Below are 25745 nucleotides of genomic sequence, written 5' to 3' on the forward strand. Positions count from 1 at the left end.
TCGAATAAACAACTTAACCTTGCACCTCAAGCAATTAGAGAAAGAAGAACAAAAAACCCAAAGGTAGCAGAAGGATAGAAATCATAAAAATCAGATCAGAAATAAATGAAAAAGAAATGAAGGAAACAATAGCAAAGATCAATAAAACTGAAAGCTGGTTCTTTGAGAAGATAAACAAAATAGATAAACCACTAGCCAGACTCATCAAGAAAAAATGGGAGAAGACTCAAATCAATAGAATAAGAAATGAGAAAGGAGAAGTAACAACTGACACTGCAGAAATAAAAAAGATCATGAGAGATTACTACAAGCAACTCTATGCCAATAAAATGGACAATCTGGAAGAAATGGACAAATTCTTAGAAATGCACAACCTGCCAAGACTGAATCAGGAAGAAACAGAAAATATGAACAGACCAATCACAAGCACTGAAATTGAAACTGTGATTAAAAATCTTTCAACAAACAAAAGCCCAAGACCAGATGGCTTCACAGGCGAATTCTATCGATCATTTAGAGAAGAGCTAACACCTATCCTTCTCAAACTCTTCCAAAATATAGCAGAGAGAGGAACACTCCCAAATTCCTTCTACGAGGCCACCATCACCTTGATACTAAAACCAGACAAGGATGTCACAGAGAAAGAAAACTACAGGCCAATATCACTGATGAACATAGATGCAAAAATCCCCAACAAAATACTAGCAAACAGAATCCAACAGCACATTTAAAGGATCATACACCATGATCAAGTGGGGTTTATTCCAGGAATGCAAGGATTCTTCAATATACGCAAATCTATCAAGGTGATAAACCATATTAACAAATTGAAGGAGAAAAACCATATGATCATCTCAATAGATGCAGAGAAAGCTTTTGACAAAATTCAACACCGATTTATGATAAAAACCCTGAAGAAAGTAGGCATGGAGGGAACTTTCCTCAACATAATAAAGGCCATATATGAGAAGCCCACAGCAAACATCATCGTCAGTGGTGAAAAACTGAAAGCATTTCCACTAAGATCAGGAATAAGACAAGGTTGCCCACTCTCACCACTCTTATTCAACATAGTTTTGGAAGTTTTAGCCACAGCAGTCAGAGAAGAAAAGGAAATAAAAGGAATCCAAATTGGAAAAGAAGAAGTAAAGCTGTCACTGTTTGCAGATGACATGATACTATACATAGAGTATCCTAAAGATGCTACCAGAAAATTACTAGAGCTAATCAATGAATTTGGTAAAGTAGCAGGATACAAAATTAATGCACAGAAATCTCTGGCATTCCTATATACTAATGATGAAAAATCTGAAATTGAAATCAAGAAAACACTCCCATTTACCATTGCAACAAAAAGAATAAAATATCTAGGAATAAACGTACCTAAGGAGACAAAAGACCTATATGCAGAAAATTATAAGACAGTGATGAAAGAAATTAAAGATGATACAAATAGATGGAGAGATATACCATGTTCTTGGATTGGAAGAATCAACATTGTGAAAATGACTCTACTACCCAAAGCAATCTACAGATTCAATGCAATCCCTATCAAACTACCACTGGCATTTTTCACAGAACTAGAACCAAAAATTTCACAATTTGTATGGAAACACAAAAGACCCCGAATAGCCAAAGCAATCTTGAGAACGAAAAACGGAGCTGGAGGAATCAGACTCCCTGACTTCATACTATACTACAAAGCTACAGTAATCAAGACAGTATGGTACTGGCACAAAAACAGAAAGATAGATCAATGGAACAGGATAGAAAGCCAAGAGATAAACCCACACACATATGGACACCTTATCTTTGATAAAGGTGGCAGGAATGTACAGTGGAGAAAGGACAGCCTCTTCAATAAGTGGTGCTGGGAAAACTGGACAGGTACATGTAAAAGTATGAGATTAGATCACTCCCTAACACCATACACAAAAATAAGCTCAAAATGGATTAAAGACCTAAATGTAAGGTCAGAAACTATCAAACTGTTAGAGGAAAACATAGGCAGAACACTCTATGACATAAATCACAGCAAGATCCTTTCTGACCCACCTCCTAGAGTAATGGAAATAAAAACAAAAATAAACAAATGGGACCTAATGAAACTTCAAAGCTTTTGCACAGCACAGGAAAAGACAACCCTCAGAATGGGAGAAAATATTTGCAAATGAAGCAACTGACAAAGGATTAATCTCCAAAATTTACAAGCAGCTCATGCAGCTCAATAACAAAAAAACAAACAACCCAATCCAAAAATGGGCAGAAGACCTAAATAGACATTTCTCCAAAGAAGATACACAGACTGCCAACAAACACATGAAAGAATGCTCAACATCATTAATCATTAGAGAAATGCAAATCAAAACTACAATGAGATATCATCTCACACCAGTCAGAATGGCCATCATCAAAAAATCTAGAAACAATAAATGCTGGAGAGGGTGTGGAGAAAAGGGAACAGTCTTGCACTGCTGGTGGGAATGTGAATTGGTTCAGCCACTATGGAGAACAGTATGGAGGTTCCTTAAAAAACTACAAATAGAACTACCATATGACCCAGCAATCCCACTACTGGGCATATACCCTGAGAAAACCAACATTCAAAAAGAGTCATGTACCAAAATGTTCATTGCAGCTCTATTTACAATAGCCCGGAGATGGAAACAACCTAAGTGCCCATCATCGGATGAATGGATAAAGAAGATGTGGCACATATATACAATGTAATATTACTCAGCCATAAAAAGAAACAAAATTGAGCTATTTGTAATGAGGTGGATAGACCTAGAGTCTGTCATACAGAGTGAAGTAAGTCAGAAAGAAAAAGACAAATACCGTATGCTAACACATATGTATGGAATTTAAGAAAAAAAATGTCATGAAGAACCTAGGGTTAAGACAGGAATAAAGACGCAGACCTACTGGAGAACAGACTTGAGGATATGGGGAGGGGGAAGGGTGAGTTGTGACAGGGCGAGAGAGAGTCATGGACATATACACACTACCAAACGTAAGGTAGATAGCTAGTGGGAAGCAGCCACATGGCACAGGGATATTGGCTCGGTGCTTTGTGACAGCCTGGAGGGGTGGGATAGGGAGGGTGGGAGGGAGGGAGACGCAAGAGGGAAGACATATGGGAATATATGTATATGTATAACTGATTCACTTGGTTATAAAGCAGAAACTAACACACCATTGTAAAGCAATTTTACCCCAATAAAGATGTTAAAAAAATAGTGGGGGACTTTAACACCTCACTTACACCAATGTACAGATCATCCAAAATGAATATAAATAAGGAAACAGAAGCTTTAAATGACACAATAGACCAGATAGATTTAATTGATATTTATAGAACATTCCATACAAACACAGCAGATTACACTTTCTTCTCAAGTGTGCACAGAGCATTCTCCAGGATAGATCACATCTAGGGTCTCAAATCAAGCCTCAGTAAATTTAAGAAAATTGAAGTCATATCAAGCATGTTTTCTGATAATGCTATGAGATTAGAAATCAATTAGAGGGAAAGAAAACACAAACTCATGGAGGCTAAACAATACGTTACTAAATAATCAAGAGATCACTGAAGAAATCAAAGAGGAAGTCAAAAAATACCTAGAGACAAATAACAATGAAAACACGACGATCCAAAACCTATGGTATGCAGCAAAAGCAGTTCTAAGAGGGAAGTTTATAGCTATACAAGCCTACCTCAAGAAACAAGAAAAATCTCAAATAAACAATCAAAGCTTACACCTGAAGGAACTAGAGAAAGAACAAACAAAACCCAAAGTTAGCAGAAGGAAAGAAATCATAAAGATCAGAGCAGAAATAAATGAAATAGAAACAAAGAAAACAATAGCAAAGATCAATAACTCTAAAAGCTGCTTCTTGGAGAAGATAAACAAAACTGATAAACCATTAGCCAGACTCATCAAGAAAAAGAGGGAGAGGACTCAAATCAATAAAATTAGAAATGAAAAAGTACAAGTGACAACAGGCACCACAGAAATACGAAACATCCTAAGAAACTACTACAAGCAACTCTACGCCAATAAAATGGACAACCTGGAAGAAATGGACAAATTCTTAGAAAGGTATAACCTTCCAAGACTGAACCTGGAAGAAATAAAAAATATGAACAGACCAATCACAAGTAATGAAATGGAAATTGTGATTAAAAATCTTCCAACAAACAAAAGTCCAGGACCGGATGGCTTCACAGGTGAATTCTATCAAACATTTAGAGAAGAGCTAACACCCATTCATCTCAAACTCTTCCAAAAATTGTGGAGGAAGGAATACTCCCAAACTCATTCCATGAGGCCACCATCACCCTGATCCGAAAACCAGGCTAAGATACTACAAAAAAAGGAAAATTATAGACCAATATTACTGATGAATATAGATACAAAAATCCTCAACAAAATACTAGGAAACAGAATCCAACAACATATTAAAAGGATCATACACCATGATCAAGGGGGATTTATCCCAGGGATGCAAGGATTCTTCAATATTCACAAATCAATCAATGTGATACACCATATTAACAAACTGAAGAATAAAAACCATATGATCATCTCAATAGATGCAGAAAAAGCTTTTGACAAAATTCAACACCCATTTATGATAAAAACTCTCCAGAAATTGGGAATAGAGGGAACCTACCTCAACGTAATAAAGGCCATATATGACAAACCCACAGCAAACATCATTCTCAATGGTGAAAAACTGAAAGCATTTCCTCTAAGATCAGGAACAAGACAAGGATGTCCACTCTTGCCACTATAGTATTCAACATATTTTTGGAAGTCCTAGCCACAGCACTCAGAGAAGAAAAAGAAATAAAAAGAATACAAATTGGAAAAGAAGAAGTAAAACTCTCACTGTTTGCAGATGACATGATACTATACATAGAGCATCTGAAAGATGCCACCAGAAAACTACTAGAACTAATCAATGAATTTGGTAAAGTTCCAGGACACAAAATTAATGCACAGAAATCTCTTGCATTCCTATACACTAATGATGAAAAATCAGAAAGAGAAATTAAGGAAACACTCCCGTTTACTATTGCAACAAAATGAATAAAATACCTAGGAATAAACCTACCTAGGGAGACAAAAGACCTGTATGCAGAAAACTGTAAGACACTGATGAAAGAAATTAAAGATGATACTAACAGATGGAGAGATATACCATGTTCTTGGATTGGAAGAATCAGCATTGTGAAAATGACTATACTACACAAAGCAATCTACAGATTCAATGCAATCCCTATCAAATAACCAATGGCATTTTTTACAGAACTAGAACAAAAAATCTTAAAAGTTATATGGAGACACAAAAGACCCCGATTAGCCAAAGCAGTCTTGAGGGAAAAAAATGGAGCTGGAGGAATCAGAATCCTTGACTTCAGACTATACTACAAAGCTACAGTAATCAAGACAATATGGTACTGGCACAAAAACAGAAACATAGATCAATGGAACAAGATAGAAAGCCGAGAGATAAACCCACTCACCTGTGGTCAACTAATGTATGACAAAGGAGGCAAGGATATACAATGGAGAAAAGACAGGCTGTTCAATAAGTGGTGCTGGGAAAACTGGACAGCTACATGTAAAAGAATGAAATTAGAACACTCCCTAACACCATACACAAAAATAAACTCAAAATGGATTAGAGACCTAAATGTAAGACTGGACAGTATAAAACTCTTAGAGGAAAACATCGGAAGAACACTCTATGACATAAATCACAGCAAGATCTTTTTTGATCCACCTCCTAGAGTAATGGAAATAAAAACAAAAATAAACAAATGGGACCTAATGAAACTTCAAAGCTTTTGCCCAGCAAAGGAAACCATAAACAAGCTGAAAAGACAACCCTCAGAATGGGAGAACATATTTGCAAACGAATCAATGGACAAAGGATTAATCTCCAAAATATATAAACAACCCATGCAGCTCAATATTAAAAAAATAAACAACCCAATCCAAAAATGGGCAGAAGACCTAAACAGACATTTCTCCAAAGAAGACATACAGATGGCCAAGAAGCACATGAAAAGCTGCTCCATATCACTAATCATTAGAGAAATGCAAATCAAAACTACAATGAGGTATCACCTCACATCAGTTAGAATGGGCATCATCAGAAAATCTACAATCAACAAATGCTGGAGAGGGTGTGGAGAAAAGCGTACCCTCTTGCACTTGCATTGATGGGAATGTAAATTGATACAACCACTATGGAGAACAGTATGGAGGTTCCTTAAAAGACGAAAAATACAATTACCATATGATCCAGCAATCCCACTACTGGGCATATACTCAGAGAAAACCGTAATTCGAAAAGACACATGTACCCCAATGTTCATTGCAGCCCTATTTACAATAGCCAGGTCATGGAAACACCCTAAATGCCCATCGACAGACGAATGGATAAAGAAGATGTAGTACGTATATACAATGGAACATTACTCAGCCATAAAAAGGAATGAAATTGGGACATTTGTAGAGACGTGGATGGATCTAGAGACTGTCATACAGAGTGAAGTAAGTCAGAAAGAGAAAAACAAATATCATATATTAACAAATATATGTGGAACCTAGAAAAATGGTACAGATGAACCGGTTTGCAGGTCAGAAATTGAGACACTGATGTAGAGAACAAACGTATGGACAGCAAGCGGGGAAAGCAGCGGGGGGGTGGGGGTGGGGGTGGGATGAATTGGGTGATTGGGATTGACATGTATACACTGATGTGTATAAAATTGATGACTAATAAGAACCTGCTGTATAAAAAAGAAAATAAAATTAAAGAAATTTAAAAAAAAGAAAAAAAAAGGAATTGAGGTGCAGGCCTTTAGTGTGAGGTGTTATTTGTGTCTGGCTAGGAGTTAGGCCATGTTCATTTTTTATGGTAGCTGTAGCTGTTCCTTGCCAGTCAATCTCCCCACCTCTACTCCCCACCCTTTGGGCAAACACTGTTCTGATTTTATCATCATGGGTTAGTTTTGCTATCCTTGAACTTCATTGAAAGAACCATATAGGATTTACTCTTTTATGTCTGAATACTTTTGTTAACATAATGTTTTTGAGATTCATCTATGTTGTACGTATTGCTTTTTATTACTAAACAATCAATATTCTATTGTATGAATATACCATAATTTGTTTATTCAGTCTCTTGTCGATGGACTATTTGGGTGGTTTCTTCTTCTTTTTCTTTTGGCTACCATGAATAAAACTTCCGAGATTGCGTTCCCTGGAAAACAGATTCTGAATTGAAGATTTTTCTGCATAAAGGTTTCAACAGGTGTTCTTGGGATCAGCTCTCCTAGGGGAGTAACAGAGGCAGGATTGGGTGGAAGGAGAAATTGAACTGCAACACAGCTGAAGCTGGGATGCCTCTCAAGAGTTGTCCTCTGTATTAGTTATCTATTGCTGCAGAAGAAATCATCCCAAAATTTAGTGGCTTAAAACAACCATGATCATTTATTATCTTTCTGAGTTCAGAATTTGGAAGCAGCATGCCTGGGTAGTTCTGGATTAGGATCTCTCATAAAGTTGCCCGCAGATGGTGGCTGGAGCTGGGGTCATCTTAAATGCTTCTTCACCCATGTGTGGTGCCTGGGCTGGGAAGACTCAAAAAGCTGAAACAGTTGAAGCTCCTCAGCCTTCTCTATCTCTGTGTAGTTTCTCCCCTTGGTATCTCCAGCATGGAGGCTTCAGAGTAGCCAGGTTTCTTAAATGTCTCCTGTAGGCTCAAGTCTTCTAAAGCATCTGTCCTGAGTGAGAGAGAGCTAGGTGGAAGCCAAATCACCTTTTATGATCTAGCCTGCAAGTCACACAACACATTTCTTTCACACTATTAGTCAAGACAGATACAAAAATCCACATGATTCACGGAAAGAACATAAACCTACCTCTCAGTGGAGAAGTATCATCATTATAGGAAGGGTGAGTGAGATGGAATACATAGTACAGCTATCTTTGGAAAATATATTCTTTGAGGTATTGAGGCTGTGGGTTGAACCTTTATTCCCTGGTATTGACTAGTCATAGTGTGTGTCATGAGGCTCTTGGGTAAGCTGACTCTCTTCAGTTGAGGGCAATTTCTAGAAAAGGATTCAGCTGTTTTCTCAGTTGCCAATATCCCCCAAGGCTGGAGGAATAAGTGCTTCAGTCCTAAAGAGGAGGATCCAGGTGGCATACGATAGCATCCACTGCAGGTAATAGAAACATTCAAGTATCTTTGTGGACATATATTTCCACTTATTCTGCATATCTATCTAGATGTGGAATTTCTGTCATAGGTAGGTGTATCTTTAGCCTTATGATACTACCAAACATCTTTCCAAAATGGTTGTACCATTTGAAATTCTCAGCAGCAATTTGCTAGAGTTCCAGTTGTTTCACATCCTTAACAACATTTGGCATCGTCTGTTTTTTAATTTTAGCTGTTCTAGTTGGGTGTGAAATGATATTTCATTGTGGTTTTAACTTGCGTTTCTCTGATGACTAATATGCTGATCATTTTCGTGTGCTTAGTGCCCTTCCATATATCTTTTTTTATGGACTGTGTATTCAAATCTTTTGTCCATTTAAAAAAGTGGGTTGTTTGTATTCTTATTAGTAATGTGCACTCTTTACAATTTACAAATTACAATCCTAATTTAAAGTTATAGAAACACTTCCTTTGTGAGAAAAGTACTGCAAATATTTTCTCCCGGTCTGTGGCTTCCATTTTTATTTTCTTAACGGTGTCTTTTGCTGAGCAGTTTTTAGTTTTAAGTACAATTTATCAATTTTTTTCTTTTATGTTTTGTGCTTTTTGTGTCCTCTTTAAAAAAATTTTTGTCTTTCCCAAAGTTGCAAAGATATGCTCCTGTTTTCTCAGAGAAGCTTTGTAGTTTTAACTATTGCTTTTGGGTCTCTGGTCCATCTCAAATTGAGTTTTGAGTCCATTTGTTGAAACATTTTTCCTTTTCCAACTGAATTGCCTTGTAATCTTTTTAAAGAATCAACTGACTATATATGTTTTATCTATTTCTAAGCTCTTTATTCTATTTCATTGGTATATCTGGCTGTCTTTATGATGATCTCATAATGTTTTGATTGCTATGGCTGTATAGTAAGTCATAAAATTAGTAATGTCAGTCACCCAACTCTGTTTTTCTTTTACTTTTTAAAAAATTTTTATTGGAGTATAGTTGATTTACAATGTTGTATTAGTTTCAGGTGTACAGCAAAGTGAATCAGTTATACATATACATATATCTACTCCTTTTTTAGATTCTTTTCCCATATAGGCCATTACAGAGTATTGAGTAGAGTTCCCTGTTTATTTTGGCTTTTCCAGGTCTCTTACATTTCAATAACACTTTAAGATCAGTTTGTCAATTTCTACAAAAAAGTTCTTTTGTTTTTGGATTTTGGCCTTATCAATTTGGGGAAAATATACACCTTAACAACTTTGAGTCTTTCATACATACATGGTATATATTTCCACTTGTTTAGATCTTTCAAAATTTCTTTCACTAATGAGATCTTACACACATTTTGTTAAATTTATTTCCCAAAATTTTATAATTTTTAAGCTAATTTAAATGGAAATTATTTAATAATTTTATTTCCCAATTATTTGATGCTAGCATATGGAAATAACTATAATTTTGTTTATTTTGTGTCATGAAACCTTGCTAAATTTACTATTACTTCTAGCAGCGTTTTTTGAGACACCTTAGGATTTTCTATGTATTTGATGATGTCATCTGCAACAGAAGATAGTTTTATTTCTCCCTTTCTTTATGCTTTTTATTTCTTTTTCTTACCCATAGCACTGGTCAGCGTTTTCAGCACAATGTTGAGTAAAAGTGGTTACAGCAGTTATGTTAAACTATTTTCTGTCAGTCTTAAGGGGGAAAGCATTCAATATTACACTATTAAGTATGATGTTAGTGGTAGGGTCTTCATAGATGATTTTTATCAGTTTGAAGAAGTTCCCTTTTATTCCTTATTTGCTGAGAGTTTAAAAAATATGTTGGATGCTTTTTCCCCTTTATTGAAATGATTTTTGAATTTATGATTATTGAAATGATCATATGGTCTTCCCCCTTTAATTTGGCATATGGTGAATTAAATACTTAATTTTCTATTGTTAAACCAACTTTGCACTCCTGGTATAAATCTCACTTTGTCATGATGGATTGTCAGTTTTATATATTGCTGGATTTGATTTGCTACTATTTCAAAAAGATTTTTGCATCTGTGAAAATGAGGTTTATTGGTCTGTAATTTTCTTTTCTTATAATGTTTTTGTCAGATTTTGGTATGAGGGCTATCCTGGCATTATTATTATTTGGGAAGTTTCTCCCTTTCTCTATTTTCTAGAAGAGTTTATACAAGATTGGTATTATTTATTCCCTAATTCATCAGTAAAACTGTCTGGGCTGGTAGTTGGTTGCTTTCAGTATTTTCTCCTTATTTTTGAGTTTTAGCAGTTCAACCATGATGTGTCTAAGTGTGGTTTTTCCCTGCATTTATTTTGCTTGAGCTTTACTGCGCTTCTTGTACCGAGTTTGAGAATTTTTGACCATTATTCCTTCAGATATTTTATCTGCCCTATTCCTTCTCTTCTCCCTTTCTGGGACTCCATTTGCTTATAGGTTAGACTCTTTGATATTGTCCCACATGTCCCAGAACCTCTGTTTATTTTTTTAAGTCTTTTTTTTTCCTTCAAATTTTAGGGGAATTTACACCCAGACTTTGAGTCTCCCTTCTATATGGCTCCCTCCTTTCCGGGATATCTCCCTTCAATTTCCAGTTGTGTGGTAGCCCCAGACCGTCTCCTTTCATACCTCGGCCCATTAAGACTGTGGCTTTAGGCTGGTGTTTCAGCCACTCCTGCTATACAGACTGGGTAGTGCTCTTAGTGGAGAGACTGTATAAACTTGGAATAGCCTTCAGTTTCTCTCTGCTTTTTATTGCTGTCCAATGTCCTCAAGTAGTTAGTTTTAAATTTTTGTCCAGTGTTTAAAATTGTCATCTGGGGGAGGGTTAATATGGTACAACCTACTCCATCATTATTGGAACTGGAACTCTGCTTCCTGTATTCATAAGGTTAGTTAATTTGTTCACCATCCACCCTGTCTTTCAATTTAGAGTCCCCAGTGTCCCCAATGTCCCCAACTCAAAATAACCAGTCACTAGATCCAAACAATCAAGTCTCAGGTATGCTCCTGAGTTGATTGACACCTGACTTCCTTAGAGCCACTGTTTTAGATCAGGTTCTCATTTAGCTAGCTGGTCTTCTTTGCCTCCCAGCCTCAGTCACTTCCCGTATTGCTTGAGATATCTTCCTAGAAAATATTCCTTACTATGTTACTTCCTTGTTTTAAGACCCCTCTAGGCTGCTGCAGGGTTAAATCTTTTCAGCTTGTTCTATAAACCTGCTCACAATGCAGCTTATGTCCTGCTGTTGATCCACGTAGAACCAACGCTCCTGATATGTTAAGCTTTTCTCTGTTCTTGGACACATCAGAACTTTCCATGTTTTTGAATTTTTGCTGTTTGTATCCTGCCTACATTTTATCTGACTTCTTTATTTTTTTAATTTTATTTTTATTTATTTTTTTCACACACACACACTGTATTTTATTTTTACAAGAGATAAATAAACTGACACCAAGCATTGTAAATGTATGACCACAACAAAAGCAACAAAGATTGCAATTACCAAACATGAAACACACTCATACTATGTCATAATATTGACATTCAGTCCAGTAATCCTCCACTGTAACAGCTTCTTTACTTTGCAGTGAAAATTGGTTTGTATATTTTTTGCCTCTGAGTCCCTGTGGGATTTTTTTTTTATTCAAACAGAAAGTCACAAAAATTATAATCATCCTCATTATCTGACTTCTTTAGATTTAGTCTTAAAATCTGATGCTAACACCACCTCTTCTGAAAAGTCTTCTCTGGATGGGTTACCTCTGTCCTCAACATCTCTCTTCTATATTCTTATAGCACTTATAGATCTGCATATTGACATGGTTCATCTATATCTATCTATCTAGTCTATATACATCATCTATATAATCTGTTTCCTTCAGTAGATTCTAATCTCCTTGGTCAAGGTGTCATATCTTTCAAATATGGTTTTTTCATATCCATAACATCTAGTAAGCATTGTATACCCTGTGTAGATTCTCAGTGTATGTATTTTTTGATGATCTTACAAAGAATATTTTTCAGCAGTGATATTCAAAATAATGGTTTTACATATAGAAATTAAAGGCCACAGACCCCAAAAGAGAAACTAATCAGCCAGTTCATATACTATTCTGTTATTTATTGTTTCTTTAGGAACATTTACCCCACATCTAGCACCCCTATAGAGTTCTGCAAGAATGGTGGAACCTGGGAAAATGGCAGATGCATTTGTCCAGAAGAGTGGAAAGGACGGAGATGTACAATCAGTAAATTACTTGGGATAATACTAGGGTGTGAGATTTAGGTGACTCTTGTGTTTATAAGGACAGCAGCAAAGCTTCTTGAAGCTTCTGTTAATGACTGTAGTAACAATGGGCATAATGATGATGGATTTAAGATGTGTTTATTAGCTCAATAGTAAAAGCTGAGTTTTCTTGTGCTATTTACCTGTATGTTCAGTACACCTCATTTCTTTCCCAACTGTTAAGTTTCTCTGTAAAACTCAGTTGCTTTTCTTTCTGACTGCGGTGTCTACTATAGAGCAATGGGTAATATGGTTTTCTCAGCTCCTTTCAATTGGTGATACGCCATATTACCCCATTTCAAATATCATAATTCTAACATACTTAACTTTTCTGAAATCAAGAGGCATCTTCTCATCCAAGTATATACTTAGATGAAGTGTTTGTTTTTTCTTCCTTTCTCTTGGAGAGATGTTATTAAATTAGTGGCTTGACTTCAGTCAATGGTATCTCAGAATCAAAGTTCAAAGCCACTTCTTGATCTGCAGTGTGCTTCCCAACACTCTACATACTTCATGCTGCCTGCTTAAGATTCAGAGCCCTAGAAGCTCACTCCTATAATTACCTACCCTCCAAGCAGCCAGTGTATCCCACATACTCCATGACTTTAGCTTCTTGTTTAACCCACACCCTCATGATGCCTTTTGCCACTGTAGGCTCTATATCTTTGCTTTTCAAGATTTCAACTAATCTGATACACTATCCTTTCTGATGTGTTAGTGATCACATCCCACCTCGACTGAGTTATATATTGTGCACATTTTAACTGGAACCTGTAATCGAACATACTAGTTATTGTAATGGTAGTAACTTAACTAGATAAGAAAGTATGTAGTTCCTGGCTGGTCAGTGAGTCCTATAAGCCTTCTATTACCCTTCGAATTACACCAGAGAGGTTTTGAACTTTGACTTTTATCTGGTTTGAAATTTGAGAAAGAAAAGTGAAAATTTATAATGAAAAATTTTTGATTAATGATGAATTTATGATGAAGAATATTTTTTCTTTCCCTTATAGTTAATTTCTGTGAAAACAGTACCTATGAGAATTTTACTTTTCACAGAATTCCAGTGGAAAGATATGGCTCTTCCTTGCAAACATGTGACGAGAACACTCCGAATGGTTTGTGCTTTTCCAAGCATCTCCTCTGTTTAGGCATATGAATTGCTATGCTGGGTCATACCTATCATCTCTCCAACTAGTGTTAGGTCCCTAGAAGAGGCATCAAGGAAGATTTTGTGGAAGGGTTTGGCTCCATTTCGTGATGCCAATGTTCAAAGTTTTGGGTGTTACATCACATAATTCCAGTTCTCCTAAAAACTGAAATATAGATCGGTAGTAAATTCCTTTTAATTCTTCAATAGATTTATTCTTGCAGCCTCCTCCATCTCCTGGAGTTTGATCAGGTTAAGATCTGCTGTTACATAATTTATCTCAATTTTAAAGACTGGGTAGACTGTAGGTTTACACCGTATCTATTTTGAGACTTCATATTTCTAGGTAGAATTGCAGTTAAGTCTCTTCACAGTTAGGAGTCCTTCACCTCTTTGATCATTTTAGTTTTCCATCTTGGAACATTTTCTAGCTTCATCACACCTTTCCTGAAGCGTGACAACCTTGCTTGCACAGAGGCTTTCCAAGAATAAAGGAGCAAATGATATTTTCTATTTCTAATATGCTCCCTGATGATATCTAGGATTTTGACGACATATACGATTTTAATGCCAGATTGGGTAATATCTTCTAAGAGTAGCCCTTTAAATTCATAGACCCCTTTCCTGACAGCTTAGAGCCCATTATCCCATATGATTTTCCCTAAACGTTTTAACAGTCCTTGGTTTGCATTGATTTTCATCTGACCAATCCTCCTGCCTCTCACACCTTTCTGCAGGTTATCATCCACTTCCTGCAGAACTGGATAGCTCAGTAACTAATTCTAGATGTTTATGCAAGTGTTTGATAGTGAATAATGAACCTGGGAAAATTTTTCACATTTTATTTAGATATTTATTTCTATGTGTGTCAAGGGCTCTTTGAAACACTATCTAAATTGTATGCACTGCTCCTTCCTATGTCCTTCTTTGCCTTATTTATTCTAAGAAATTTTTTAGACCAGCATTCCATTTGCCGAATCTAAATTGCCTCTGCCCACATATATCATGCTTACTCAAGTATTCATGATTCTACTCTTTACATAGTTCTTTCCAGCTTCTTGATTAAAAGCTCAGAGGTAAAAGAAGAGCTTCAACTGTATTGGTACTTACTTCCTGTGGTATGTCCATAGATACTTACCATCATAATTTATTTTTTATAGTATTTGTTTTTTTTTAATTAATTCATTTATTTATTTTTGGCTGCCTTGGGTCTTCCTTGCTGTGTGCAGGCTTTCTTTAGTTGCGGTGAGCGGGGGCTACTCTTTGTTGCACTGCGCGTGCTTCTCATTGTGGTGGCTTATCTTGTTGCATAGCACAGGCTCTAGGTGCATGGGCTTCAGTAGTTGTGGCACATGGGCTCAGTAGTTGTGGCTCGCAGGCTCTAGAGCACAGGCTCAGTAGTTGTGGCGCATGGACTTAGTTGCTCCGAGGCATGTGGGATCTTCCTGGACCAGGGCTTTAACCTGTGTCCCCTGCATTGGCAGGCGGATTCTTTTTGTTTTTTTTTTAAAGAAGATATTGGGGGTAGGAATTTATTAATTAATTAATTTATTTTTGCTCTGTTGGGTCTTCGTTTCTGTGCAAGGGTTTTCTCTAGTTGTGGCAAGCGGGGGCCACTCTTCATCATGGTGCGTGGGCCTCTCACTATCGTGGCCTCTTTTGTTGCGGAGCACAGGCTCCAAACACGCAGGCTCAGTAGTTGTGGCTCACAGGCCTTGTTGCTCCGCAGCATGTGGGATCCTCCCAGACCAGGGCTCGAACCTGTGTCCCCTGCATTAGCAGGCAGATTCTCAACCACTGCACCACCAGGGAAGCCCAGGCGGATTCTTAACCACTGCACCACCAGGGGAGTCCTACCGTCATAATTTTTATATGTTTTTTGTGTCTTAAATATTTCTTTATAATTTACAAAACAGATACGGCTACAAAAAATAACTGTGCTGTTGAATCAGGAAGCGTAAAAATGTCAGTAATATAGCCATCAAGGGACATCACACTTGCTTGAAAGGTATTACTTTTTTTGGGACAAGAGAATCACCATCTTTCATTTGGTTATGTATTTTTCTTTTCTGAGTAACTATTATGGTTTTTTGTGGGTTTTTTTTTGTTTTTTGTGTGTTTTTTTTTTTTTTTTTTTTTTTTTTTTTTTTTTTTTTTTTGCGGTACGCGGGCCTCTCACTGCTGTGACCTCTCCCGCTGCGGAGCACAGGCTCCGGATGCGCAGGCTCAGCGGCCATGGCTCACGGGCCCAGCCGCTCCGCGGCATGTGGGATCTTCCCGGACTGGGGCACGAACCCGTGTCCCCTGCATCGGCAGGCGGACTTTCAACCACTGTGCCACCAGGGAAGCCCTACATACTCTTTTAATTTATAACTTGTTTTTGTCACTTTAATACTTTGTAAACAACTTTTTAATATAAATACTTATGCATCTACATCATAAATTTTAGATAACTGCATGATATGAGTCAGCTATTATTTAAACAGTTCTCTGCTGCTGGACATTTAGATAGCTTCAAGTCTTTTGGTATTTCATTCTTGTACATAATGTTTGTTTGCATGACCTATTATTTCCTTAGGAGAAATTCCTAGTAGTTCTCAGTTCTCTAATATTATAACCAGTACCTATTTAGTGTTGAGTCCTCAAAGTAGAAAAAGTGCAAATGCCTGAAACAGAACATTGACAAGATTATAATTCTGAGAGATGATGGTAGAGGTGTTATAAACAATTGAACTGGTGTATTTTATGGCTTCAGATTTCTCTAGGAGTCTGGGTCCTTCTCACTGGGAGTGTGAACACTCCCATTTTTCTTGAAGTTGGTCCAGAGTCTATGTTCAGTGAACTCCCTTCAGAGCTGGAGGTTCTGTGTTTGCAGTCTTGCTGGAGGCAAAGGAGAGGAGTGGATGTTTTTGCTGAGAAGGCTGAGGAAAGAGCCATTGTGGGATTTGGCTGAGAAAGTCACAGATCATGAGATAGATGAAAACACTGTCCCATTAATAAACAGTTATGAATTTTACTGGCTTAAGTCATGGAGAAAAAAGAAAACAATTATGTGTGATTTATGTGTAAAGTCCAAATGGCATAGAAGAAGGTGTTTAGAGGATAAATAAAAAGTTTCAATATAGGATGCGTTGAAATATGAAATGGTATAACCACACTCAGTCCTTCCTTCCTCCCACTCTGAATTTCTAGTCTACTTATTTATCTAATGATGGGCTATCAGTTTACCCTCTCCCAGGTGATCTTTTGTGTAAACCCTTGTGGACTCAGGTCTTTATTCATGTAAATAAGGCTTTCGCCTCAATCTCCAGCCCTAAGATCGTGTCAGCAAGCTCTTAGCTCTCCTCAGGAGAACACTCTTGGTGAGCTGCCAACAGAGGTAATCTCTCTCTCTCTCCTCTCTCCCCTGGAAGGAAATTAGTTGTTACTTGGGGCAACTCTTCCTTTCCAAACTCCATCCGCTGAACGGAGACCAATGTGCAAGGTCTCCTGATAGGCACCAGCCTAAATGGTAAATCTCACTCTGACTTTCCCCTTCTTTCATCTACAGTTTCCTTTCTGTGTCTCTAAGCTACCGAACTCCCCTTCTACACATATGGGGAGAAGTGGACAGGGTGAGAGTGAAACAGAGGAGAGTGACAGGGAGGAAAGAACTCACTCCAGCTTCATTCATCGCACGTTGTCACGGCAGAGTTCTCCAGCATCCTTCCATGCATTCTCTTGTTCTAAACTGGGAGGAGGCAGGGTGTTGAAGTGGGCCCAGCCAGGGCAGAGTCTCTGCTGGTAAAGGCATCTGACTCAATCAGTGAATCTAAGACCTTATTTCTCCATTTTGAACACTTGCTGTAAAGACTGATCCATAACCTTGAAACTTTGCTGTTACGTTCAAGCTCCTAGTTGTCCTTGTTTACCTAACTTTGGGAACATAAAACTGCTAATACTGACTACCTTGAACATTTCCATTGCACATTTCTGTTTGCATTTCTGTTCTAGCCAGCTTTCTTTGCTTACAAGGCAGCTGATCAAGTTATCTTAACCAAAAGAGAGCTACTGTAAAGAGGCATATGGAATCTCCTGGGAACCTAGGAACAGGATCATAATACAGCTGGGCCCTGTGGATGCTGGACCAGGGGGATGGCAGGGCTTCCAAGGCAGCTTTGAAGCTCTCAGTAGAGCAGTTTTGGGTCTTCCCTGTGGGAGAATGTAATGGCAGTGGCTGTTGAAATCAGACGGTTCTGGATTCAAATCTTCGCATTGCTTTTTGGTAGCTACATGATTTAGTCCAAATTACTCCATATCTCTCCAAAGAGCCTCAGATTCTTCAGTGTAATATGGGAGTGATTTTGGGACTCGCTTCAGCAGGATTCTTGTAAGGCTCAAATGAGATAATGTATGTAAATCGCTAGCATAATACTGGACTTATCCATATTAAATCTTGGAAAAATAGGTTAGCAGCTGTGTTTATCATTAACATGACTCAGTAAACATGTATGTCTCATCTTTATTTATAGTTTCTGCTCTCTCATAATTTAACCCTTTCATGTTGGGGAAGTAAAATTAAAAACAAAATCTTCTCCCAACCCAGAAATCCTCTCCACAAAGGTAGTAGAGAAAGAAAACACTTTAATTGTTGCACAGGCATTAAACCAGAATGTGACGAACATCACAGACAAACCCTTAATAGACTGGGAAGAAGAAGGGAATCTGACCTCTTTAGGTAGGCAAGCAGATACAACCTGTTACATACATGTTTTCAGATAAATAATAACTAGTCCTCAGTTAAGAGAACTCGACAGCACTATTTGCCACACACAGTTTATCCTAAGTTAACTGGGTAATTGAGGTGACCTTTTGTGTTAGCTAATTGACTTTATCCAGAGGAAGAACAAACCTTTCATATCTTTATGAAAGGAGGTAGTTTTGCAACTTGGAGCAAGGTGCCCACCCACCGAAGTTAGGCTACTACTCTCCCACAGAAACTGGGAGATAGGGGCACTAGCTAGCTCCCTCGATGTTTCCATTTCAAAGAGATGGTTCCCAGGTCCCTGAGAAAGACATTCCTAGGTCTTTGACAAAATGCCAATCTAGTTTTCAAAAGGATTTATTTACATTTCAAAGAGAAGAGAAAGTGCCTGCAAGTTTTCTAAAGTAAATGCTCAAAGAAAAAGGAGGGGAGGGAAATTTCTTCCCTTATTTTCCACAGGAGGAATTAAACCTCTCATTTTTAATTTGTATTTGTCCTTACAATGATATGCAATTCTCCCTCAGTATCCGTGGGGGATTGGTTCCAGGACCGTCCCCTCTCTTACCTCCCCGGCTCCCCACGGAAACCAAAATGCCCGGATGCTCAAGTCCCTTATATAAAATGGTGTAGTTGGCTATCCGTATCTGCGTGGGGTTCCACATTAGCAAATTCAACTAACCACGGAAACGAAACCCGCGGATACGGAGGGCTGACTCTAATGACCTCTCTGGTCCCCTTGAAAGCCAGGCTTTCTGATATAACTGCTGCACTAAATGGAAGCTTCCTAGGGAAAAGAATCAGATTGCTTCTAGTTATTTGTACTAGGTTGATGGCCAGCCTCCTGATTGGGATCTCTGAGACATGCACCCACCTATCATCCAATCAGTTACGACAAGAGGAGGAAAGAATAATATGGAAGGAATAAAGGTCTTACAAGTGGCTGTGGCTAGAGCAGCCCTTTAAAAGCAGCAAACACCCCCATGTACCTGGCCCATTTTTCCCTATAGCCTTCAAATGCCTGAAGGAGCTCCCCTTAGTATCGCCAGTGTTTCACAGGTACTGACCTTTTAGTGGGTGCTCAACAGACACTGTTGGTTGAATGAATGTATGAACTATGTTCTTAGCAGATTGCAGTTTTGTTAGGTACTCCTTCTGTCGAAAGCAGCTCTGGAGTATGATTGCTATTCATCAAGTGGGAAATGCATAGTGTGAATTGCTGAAAATTACAGAAAATGGTGTTATGAAAGGAAACTTTTGAAATAGAGAAGTTGACTTGAATGTTTCCATATGAATGACTATCACATTCTTTTTATGAAGTTTTTTAAATTATTTAAAAATTTATTCTTTTTAAAATCTCACTTGGGGAAGAAAAAAGATATATTAGTGTCAGGAATAAAGATTTAGAATAAAGAACAATTACATATTAATGAAATTCTTTCATTTCTGGGAAAACTAGATTGAACCAGTTATCTTAGATAGAGACATTTTGTTTTGTCAAGTACAGAAAGAGTGGAAATATTTTCTATAGGAAACAGGAAAAGAAACAGTCTTATGACTTACCTTTGGAGAGCACCAAATTAACAGATTCCCCCCACTCCCTCCCACCTTCCATCTAATCTATCTTTTAACTTATCCAAAGTAGAAAAGAACATTGTGAAAACCTGCAAAGTTTAGTTAATAGCCGAGGCAATGAGCTCAGAGATCTGCTCTTCCATAATTCCATATGAACTGTCACCTCAGGAGTCGACACTTATAAGAGATGCTTTGGAACCCGAGGGGTTTGTGTGAGAGGAGAAAGTTGAATAAGTGGAAATTGAGTCTCAGCACTGGAGAAACAAGAATCAAATGCCTGGTCATTGGAGGGTGGTAGCGCCATCCTTTTATGAGAAGAGCAGGATAACAAAGACTGTTTCTACTGGGAAATCTGTCATTCTTGAATTCCAGCTTTCTGGCATCTGTGTCCAAGGTACATGTCAGTGGGAAGAGTCCACCAGAACTTTAAAAAAAGGTATATGTAACAAAGTAAGACTCTCGTAAAGAAAGTCAGATATTTTTAGGGAATTGTGCCAATGTTGTGATCACATGAATTCTGTGGTCATTCCTTTCTACTGGAATGTGGGACACACACAACTGATTTTATGACAAATCTCCACAATATTATGTTGTTACATTTTATTTTATGCAGGCTTATTGAGCAAATTGAAACTTATTCCTTGTCTTTGGCCAACACGTCAGTGGTAGAACCTAATATAGCAATACAGTCTGTTAATTTCTCTTCAGAAGGCACTGTGGGATCTACAGGTGTTCTCTTCAGTGTGCTGAAAGGTGAGCTGTTTGTTTCAGGTTCTTGTAATAGCAGAGAGCATTCTGCTACCGATAATGCTCTATTCATGAAAGTGTAGACTTTTATGAAATTCTGCTTTTTTTCCTTCTCATAGGAACTAGGGATTCTCTGGTTTCTCGTTCCACAGTTGTAAATGCAAGTGTGGACAAACTGAATCTGAATGAACAGGCTGAACTTCAGATCTTGCTCAACACCACGAAAAGCAGGTCTTAAATTATGTTACATGAAAAAATGCACTCCAATTCATGGAATTAATAACTTACATCCATTGAACGAGAAATAATGTTTACTGTTTCACACTGAATAATTTGTGTTTGAGTATGTTTGAGTTCTGACAAATTATGTTAATGTCAAGTCTACTATTCTAGACCATAGAGATAATTTCTTTTTTTATTTTTTTCCTCTCTTTCTTTGCAAAAACCCTTTGGAGGGTAGCAGAATTGAAATGCTCTGGCCATGGATGCAAATCTGTTTTCCAACAAAAATCTAGCTAAAGTGGTTCAGTTTTACATTTAAAAATACATTTAAAAAATACTCAGTCGTAAGCTTTGCCTGTGTTTACTAGTGGAATGGCACTCACAGGCTTAAATTCATCCTATAGACCTGACCTTGGGATATTTTATGTAATTGATGCAGTCATCATCTAGCAGTACCAATTTTCAGTTATCTCTACTAGTATGGTGCCCACCATGAGCTCCTTATCATCTTGCATGTGGCCCTTTAGAAATTCTTATGTCTATCTTGAAATGTTTGTACTTTTCTTTTTTTTTCTTAATTTTTGTTGGAGTATAGTTGCTTTACAATGTTGCATTAGTTTCTGCTGTACAGCAAAATGAATCAGCTATACATATACATATATGCCCTCTTTTTTAGATTTCCTTCCCATTTAGGTCACCACAGTGCATTAAGTAGAGTTCCCTGTGCTATACAGTATGTTCTCATTAGTTGTCTATTTTATACATAATACCACTAGCGTATATGTGTCAATCCCAATCTCCCAACTCCTCCCACCCCCACTCTTTCCCCCGTGGTATCCATACATTGTACTTTTCAGAGTCTAAAAAAAAAATTGGTTAATTCAACTACAATAAGCAAACCAAACACACACATTTACTTTTATTCTCTCCCCAAATAAGAAAATCCAGTGCCAGAAAGTACATATTTTAGAAAGACTAAGTTCATAATTCTCACTGGTTATATAATTCTAATTGGCTAATTCTTTATTGGTTGTAGAAGTTGCAAATATCTTCTCTCCAGTCTATAGCTATCTTTTACTTGGTTTTTCATGTCTTTTGTCATACTCAAATTTTAATTTATAATGCAGTCCAATGTACCAATCTTTTTTCTGTAATTGGTACTTAAAAAAAATTCATTGCTCTACTAAAGTCATGCTAGTCTCCTATATTTTCTCCTGAATATTTTTAGTGTTTGTGCTTGTATTTAGGTATTCAGTACACCTTGAATTTATGTATTTAAAGGAAAATGTATATCCTTTAATAAATTCATTAGATAATAAAAGAAATTGTTAAAAAATAATCATTCAGATAAAGAGGCATAAAAATTAAAATAAATGTAAAGAAATCTAGAAGGAAGGAATTAATAAAAAGGGCAGAAATTAATAAAAATAGAAATTAACAAATGCTAGAGTTGATCAACAAAATAAAAATTTGATTCCATGAAAGACTAATGAAAAATATGCAAGCTTCTGACAAATTTGATCAAGAAAAGAGAGAATATAAATAAACATCAAGGAGGATTATGTCTAGAGATATGGAGATTCTTTTAAAATTATAAGATAGTGGTAAATATAATTTATTCTAGTGAATCTAATTATCTAGATGAAAAGATGATTTTCTAATAAATAACCAGAATACTGTAGAAATGAGGAGATGGGTGAGTAGGGAATTTCATGTTTTAAATCTATATACTTGGATGGATTTGGATTTTACATCAAGCATGTCACTCTTTTATAAAAATAAGATTAAAAAGAAGCCATACTACATTTTTAGGGTTAACTTTGTCACCTAGTATCCAGGAGGAACAATTTGGTGGGCTTAACGTGCCATGAAAACACCTCAGAAGCCAATGTCTTTATTTCCCAGATGAGGACAGAGCAAAGTGGCTGGCTGTGGAGGACATCTGGGGGGCTGTCAGGGCCTTGCCTGCCTATCTCTCAAAGCACAAGACTGATTAGGCTGGTCTCACCACCACCGCTTTAGTTTTCCTTGTATATATAATATACATATATGTGTGTGTGTGTGTGTGTGTGTGTGTGTGTATACACACACACGTATATATATATACACACACATGCAAATACACACACACAAGTTTTTCACTTGTGAAAGACAGCAGAGTTCACCCTCTGCTGTTTCCCTGATATGCACAACTTGAGCTCCAGTCTCTTAATACAGTGGTCCCTGCTCAGTCCTTCTGAATGGGAGACAGACCTCACAGAGCAATCCTCTAGGTACAGCTGTCCTGATGTTCACCCTCTGCTGTTTCTTGTTTGATGTCTTGTCAGTGGGGGAAGCAACGTGGTCTTGAGCTACCTTCACATCGTGTTCACTCCGTCTCACTGCATAGAAAGCAAGAATGTTTACTTTATACATGATATCCTTCCAATTTTTTTTTCCAGGCGGATTAGACAGGAATTATGGTTTCCATTTAGAACATAAGGAATCTTATCTCAGGAAAAAAACTTAATGAGGGTGGAATAGCCAACCACAGATCATATATGTTAATTACATACTGCAATTAAATAAAGGCAGCCAGCAAACCACGTTTTCTGTACTTTACCCAAGTATTAAGCAGTCATGCAGTTCAATGATGGCATGGGACTTTGTTTCTTGCTTACCCTAGGGTTCATTTATTAATTTTAGTGTCCTTTTCCCCCCTCACAGCTAATGCCAAGGCATGTGGCTTTGTAGTGTATCAAAACAACAAGCTTTTCCAGTCAAAAACTTTTATAGCTAAATCACATTTTAGCCAAAAAATTATCTCAAGCAAAACTGATGAAAATGTGGAAGATCAGAGCACTTCTGTTGAAATGTTTTTTAGTCCAAGGGTGAGTTTTCCTATTAACAGAAATAATTCAGCTCACTTTTGATTACAAAACCAGGGACAGTTTGGGCAAAAGAAATTCACAGAACAACTCTTTGAAAGATTCTTTGACAGTATTCACTTTAACTTACCCCATCCATATTTTTGTAGACTAGCTAAACCCAAAATTAACTACTTTGAATTTTATATCCTTTTTCCTCTCCTCAATCTGTAATGAAGATGCTATGCTTTGTACATATCTAATTGGTTTCTCATATGCTTATCTTGGCCTATTTGATTTTTTCTACCCAATTAAGCATTTTGAAAAATCAGTTGCCATTGTCTTATCAATTCACAGTACAATGAAAAAGAATTCCAGCTTCATTCCTATGCCTGTGTCTATTGGAATTTTTCCCTGAAGGATTGGGACACACATGGCTGTCACAAAGAAGGAGTCATTGATGGATTCTTGCGGTGCTGCTGCAACCATACTACTAACTTTGCGGTATTGATGGTAAGGGTGTACACGGTAATCTCCTTCCTGACAAGAATTTCCTTATATACGATTTTGGTATATACTAACTGGAGATAATTTGGGGGGTTAGTTTACATAGACACTCAACTCAGATTAAATGGAAAAACAGGGAATGGAGTTAGAGGACTAAAAAGGGAAGTGCTGGTAAAGGCAAGTAGAATAGAGTTTTTTGCAATATAGTCTCCGGATAGATGAGTTCAGTACTGTGTATTTAATAATGAGAAGGGAGCCCATGTGCAAAAGAGGAGCTGACAGACTCCACTCAACTAACTCATATATCAGAAGCATGAAGTTGCTACAGCCAGAGGTAAGGCTGTATAGCTGTGTGCTGAAGACAGGTTCAGTACATACATAGCTGTGAGTGGGCAGTTTGCATCAGTTACCCAAAGCTTTTTCCATTGTAATCATCTAAGTTACTAAGTTTATGCCAGAAGATATAAGAGGAAAAGCTCTTTAATTCAACTTGTCCCATAATACCTCCGTGTGTGCTGTTTCATTCCAGTGCTACCCCGTACAAGTAACTGGCAACAGCTCTGGTGTGCAGCTGTTTATACACCTCTGAGATTTCTTGGGCTGACCTTTTTAGGAAGACAGGCTTCTGTTTGTTTCATTTCCAGAAACCTATTATTCTGGTGAAAACAAAAATGTTTGTTTATATACTGGATGGAATGTTTTTATATGCAGTGGAATGGGGAGGGATGTAGAGTGTCTTACCCTTACTAAGGGCCTAGTAACACTATGACTCTTCCAAAGAGAAGCAGATGTTTTAATTTTCTGGTAGCTAAGATGTACCCGTATTTGAGAAGCCAATGGAGATCCAGAACGTACTGGTACAACATAGAATATCAAATTATAGAGCCTTGCTTTAAAAATATTTTTGAGATAACTATCATTTTCTTATTTTAATTACCAAATATTTAAAAATTGATTTTGACTATTTATTTTATAACTTGCATTACAGAGAGATCTGATTTCTCAAACAGAAATGTAAAGATAAAATTTTACCTTTTTTGGTATCTTAAGATCATTAGTATTATTGAATAGCTGTGTAAAGCTCAGATTGCTTTGTATATTAAATGATACAGACTATACTGTCATAGTTATTTTTCTCCTTTTTTGAACTCAGACTTTCAGCTATTCTTACTAATATCTGAATCTGCCTCAATGCCCACCTACTCATGTTTGTAATTAGTTTTGGGTTGCAAAATTAAAAAAAAAAGCTGATTAGAATTGTATGTAAAGTTTAAGAGCAGATAGGCTCTGAGTGTATAGATGATTTCTAAGATCTGAAGATATATGTATTCTCTGATCCTTTGTCATCTACTTAGTATACTTCACATAGGAAGTAATGTGAAATTTTTATTTTATTATTTTTTAAAACAAAGTTTATTTT

General features: G+C 37.1%; 1 protein-coding gene across 1 annotated transcript in view; it reads left to right on the forward strand.

The window, feature by feature from the left end:
- The window catches only part of ADGRG7 (adhesion G protein-coupled receptor G7), a gene marked incomplete at both ends in the record, with an annotated part of 92728 nt that overhangs the window by 18597 nt on the left and 48386 nt on the right, over positions 1-25745 (forward strand). The window contains 9 exon segments of the mRNA XM_082839239.1: positions 12387-12392; positions 12395-12499; positions 13551-13655; positions 16999-17066; positions 17956-18056; positions 20617-20756; positions 20870-20974; positions 23679-23842; positions 24176-24331. Coding sequence (XP_082695365.1) covers positions 12387-12392; positions 12395-12499; positions 13551-13655; positions 16999-17066; positions 17956-18056; positions 20617-20756; positions 20870-20974; positions 23679-23842; positions 24176-24331 — 950 coding nt within the window.

This window comes from Leucopleurus acutus, assembly GCF_964270905.1.
Source record: "Leucopleurus acutus genome assembly, chromosome: 5".
Taxonomy (NCBI): Eukaryota; Metazoa; Chordata; class Mammalia; order Artiodactyla; family Delphinidae; genus Leucopleurus; species Leucopleurus acutus.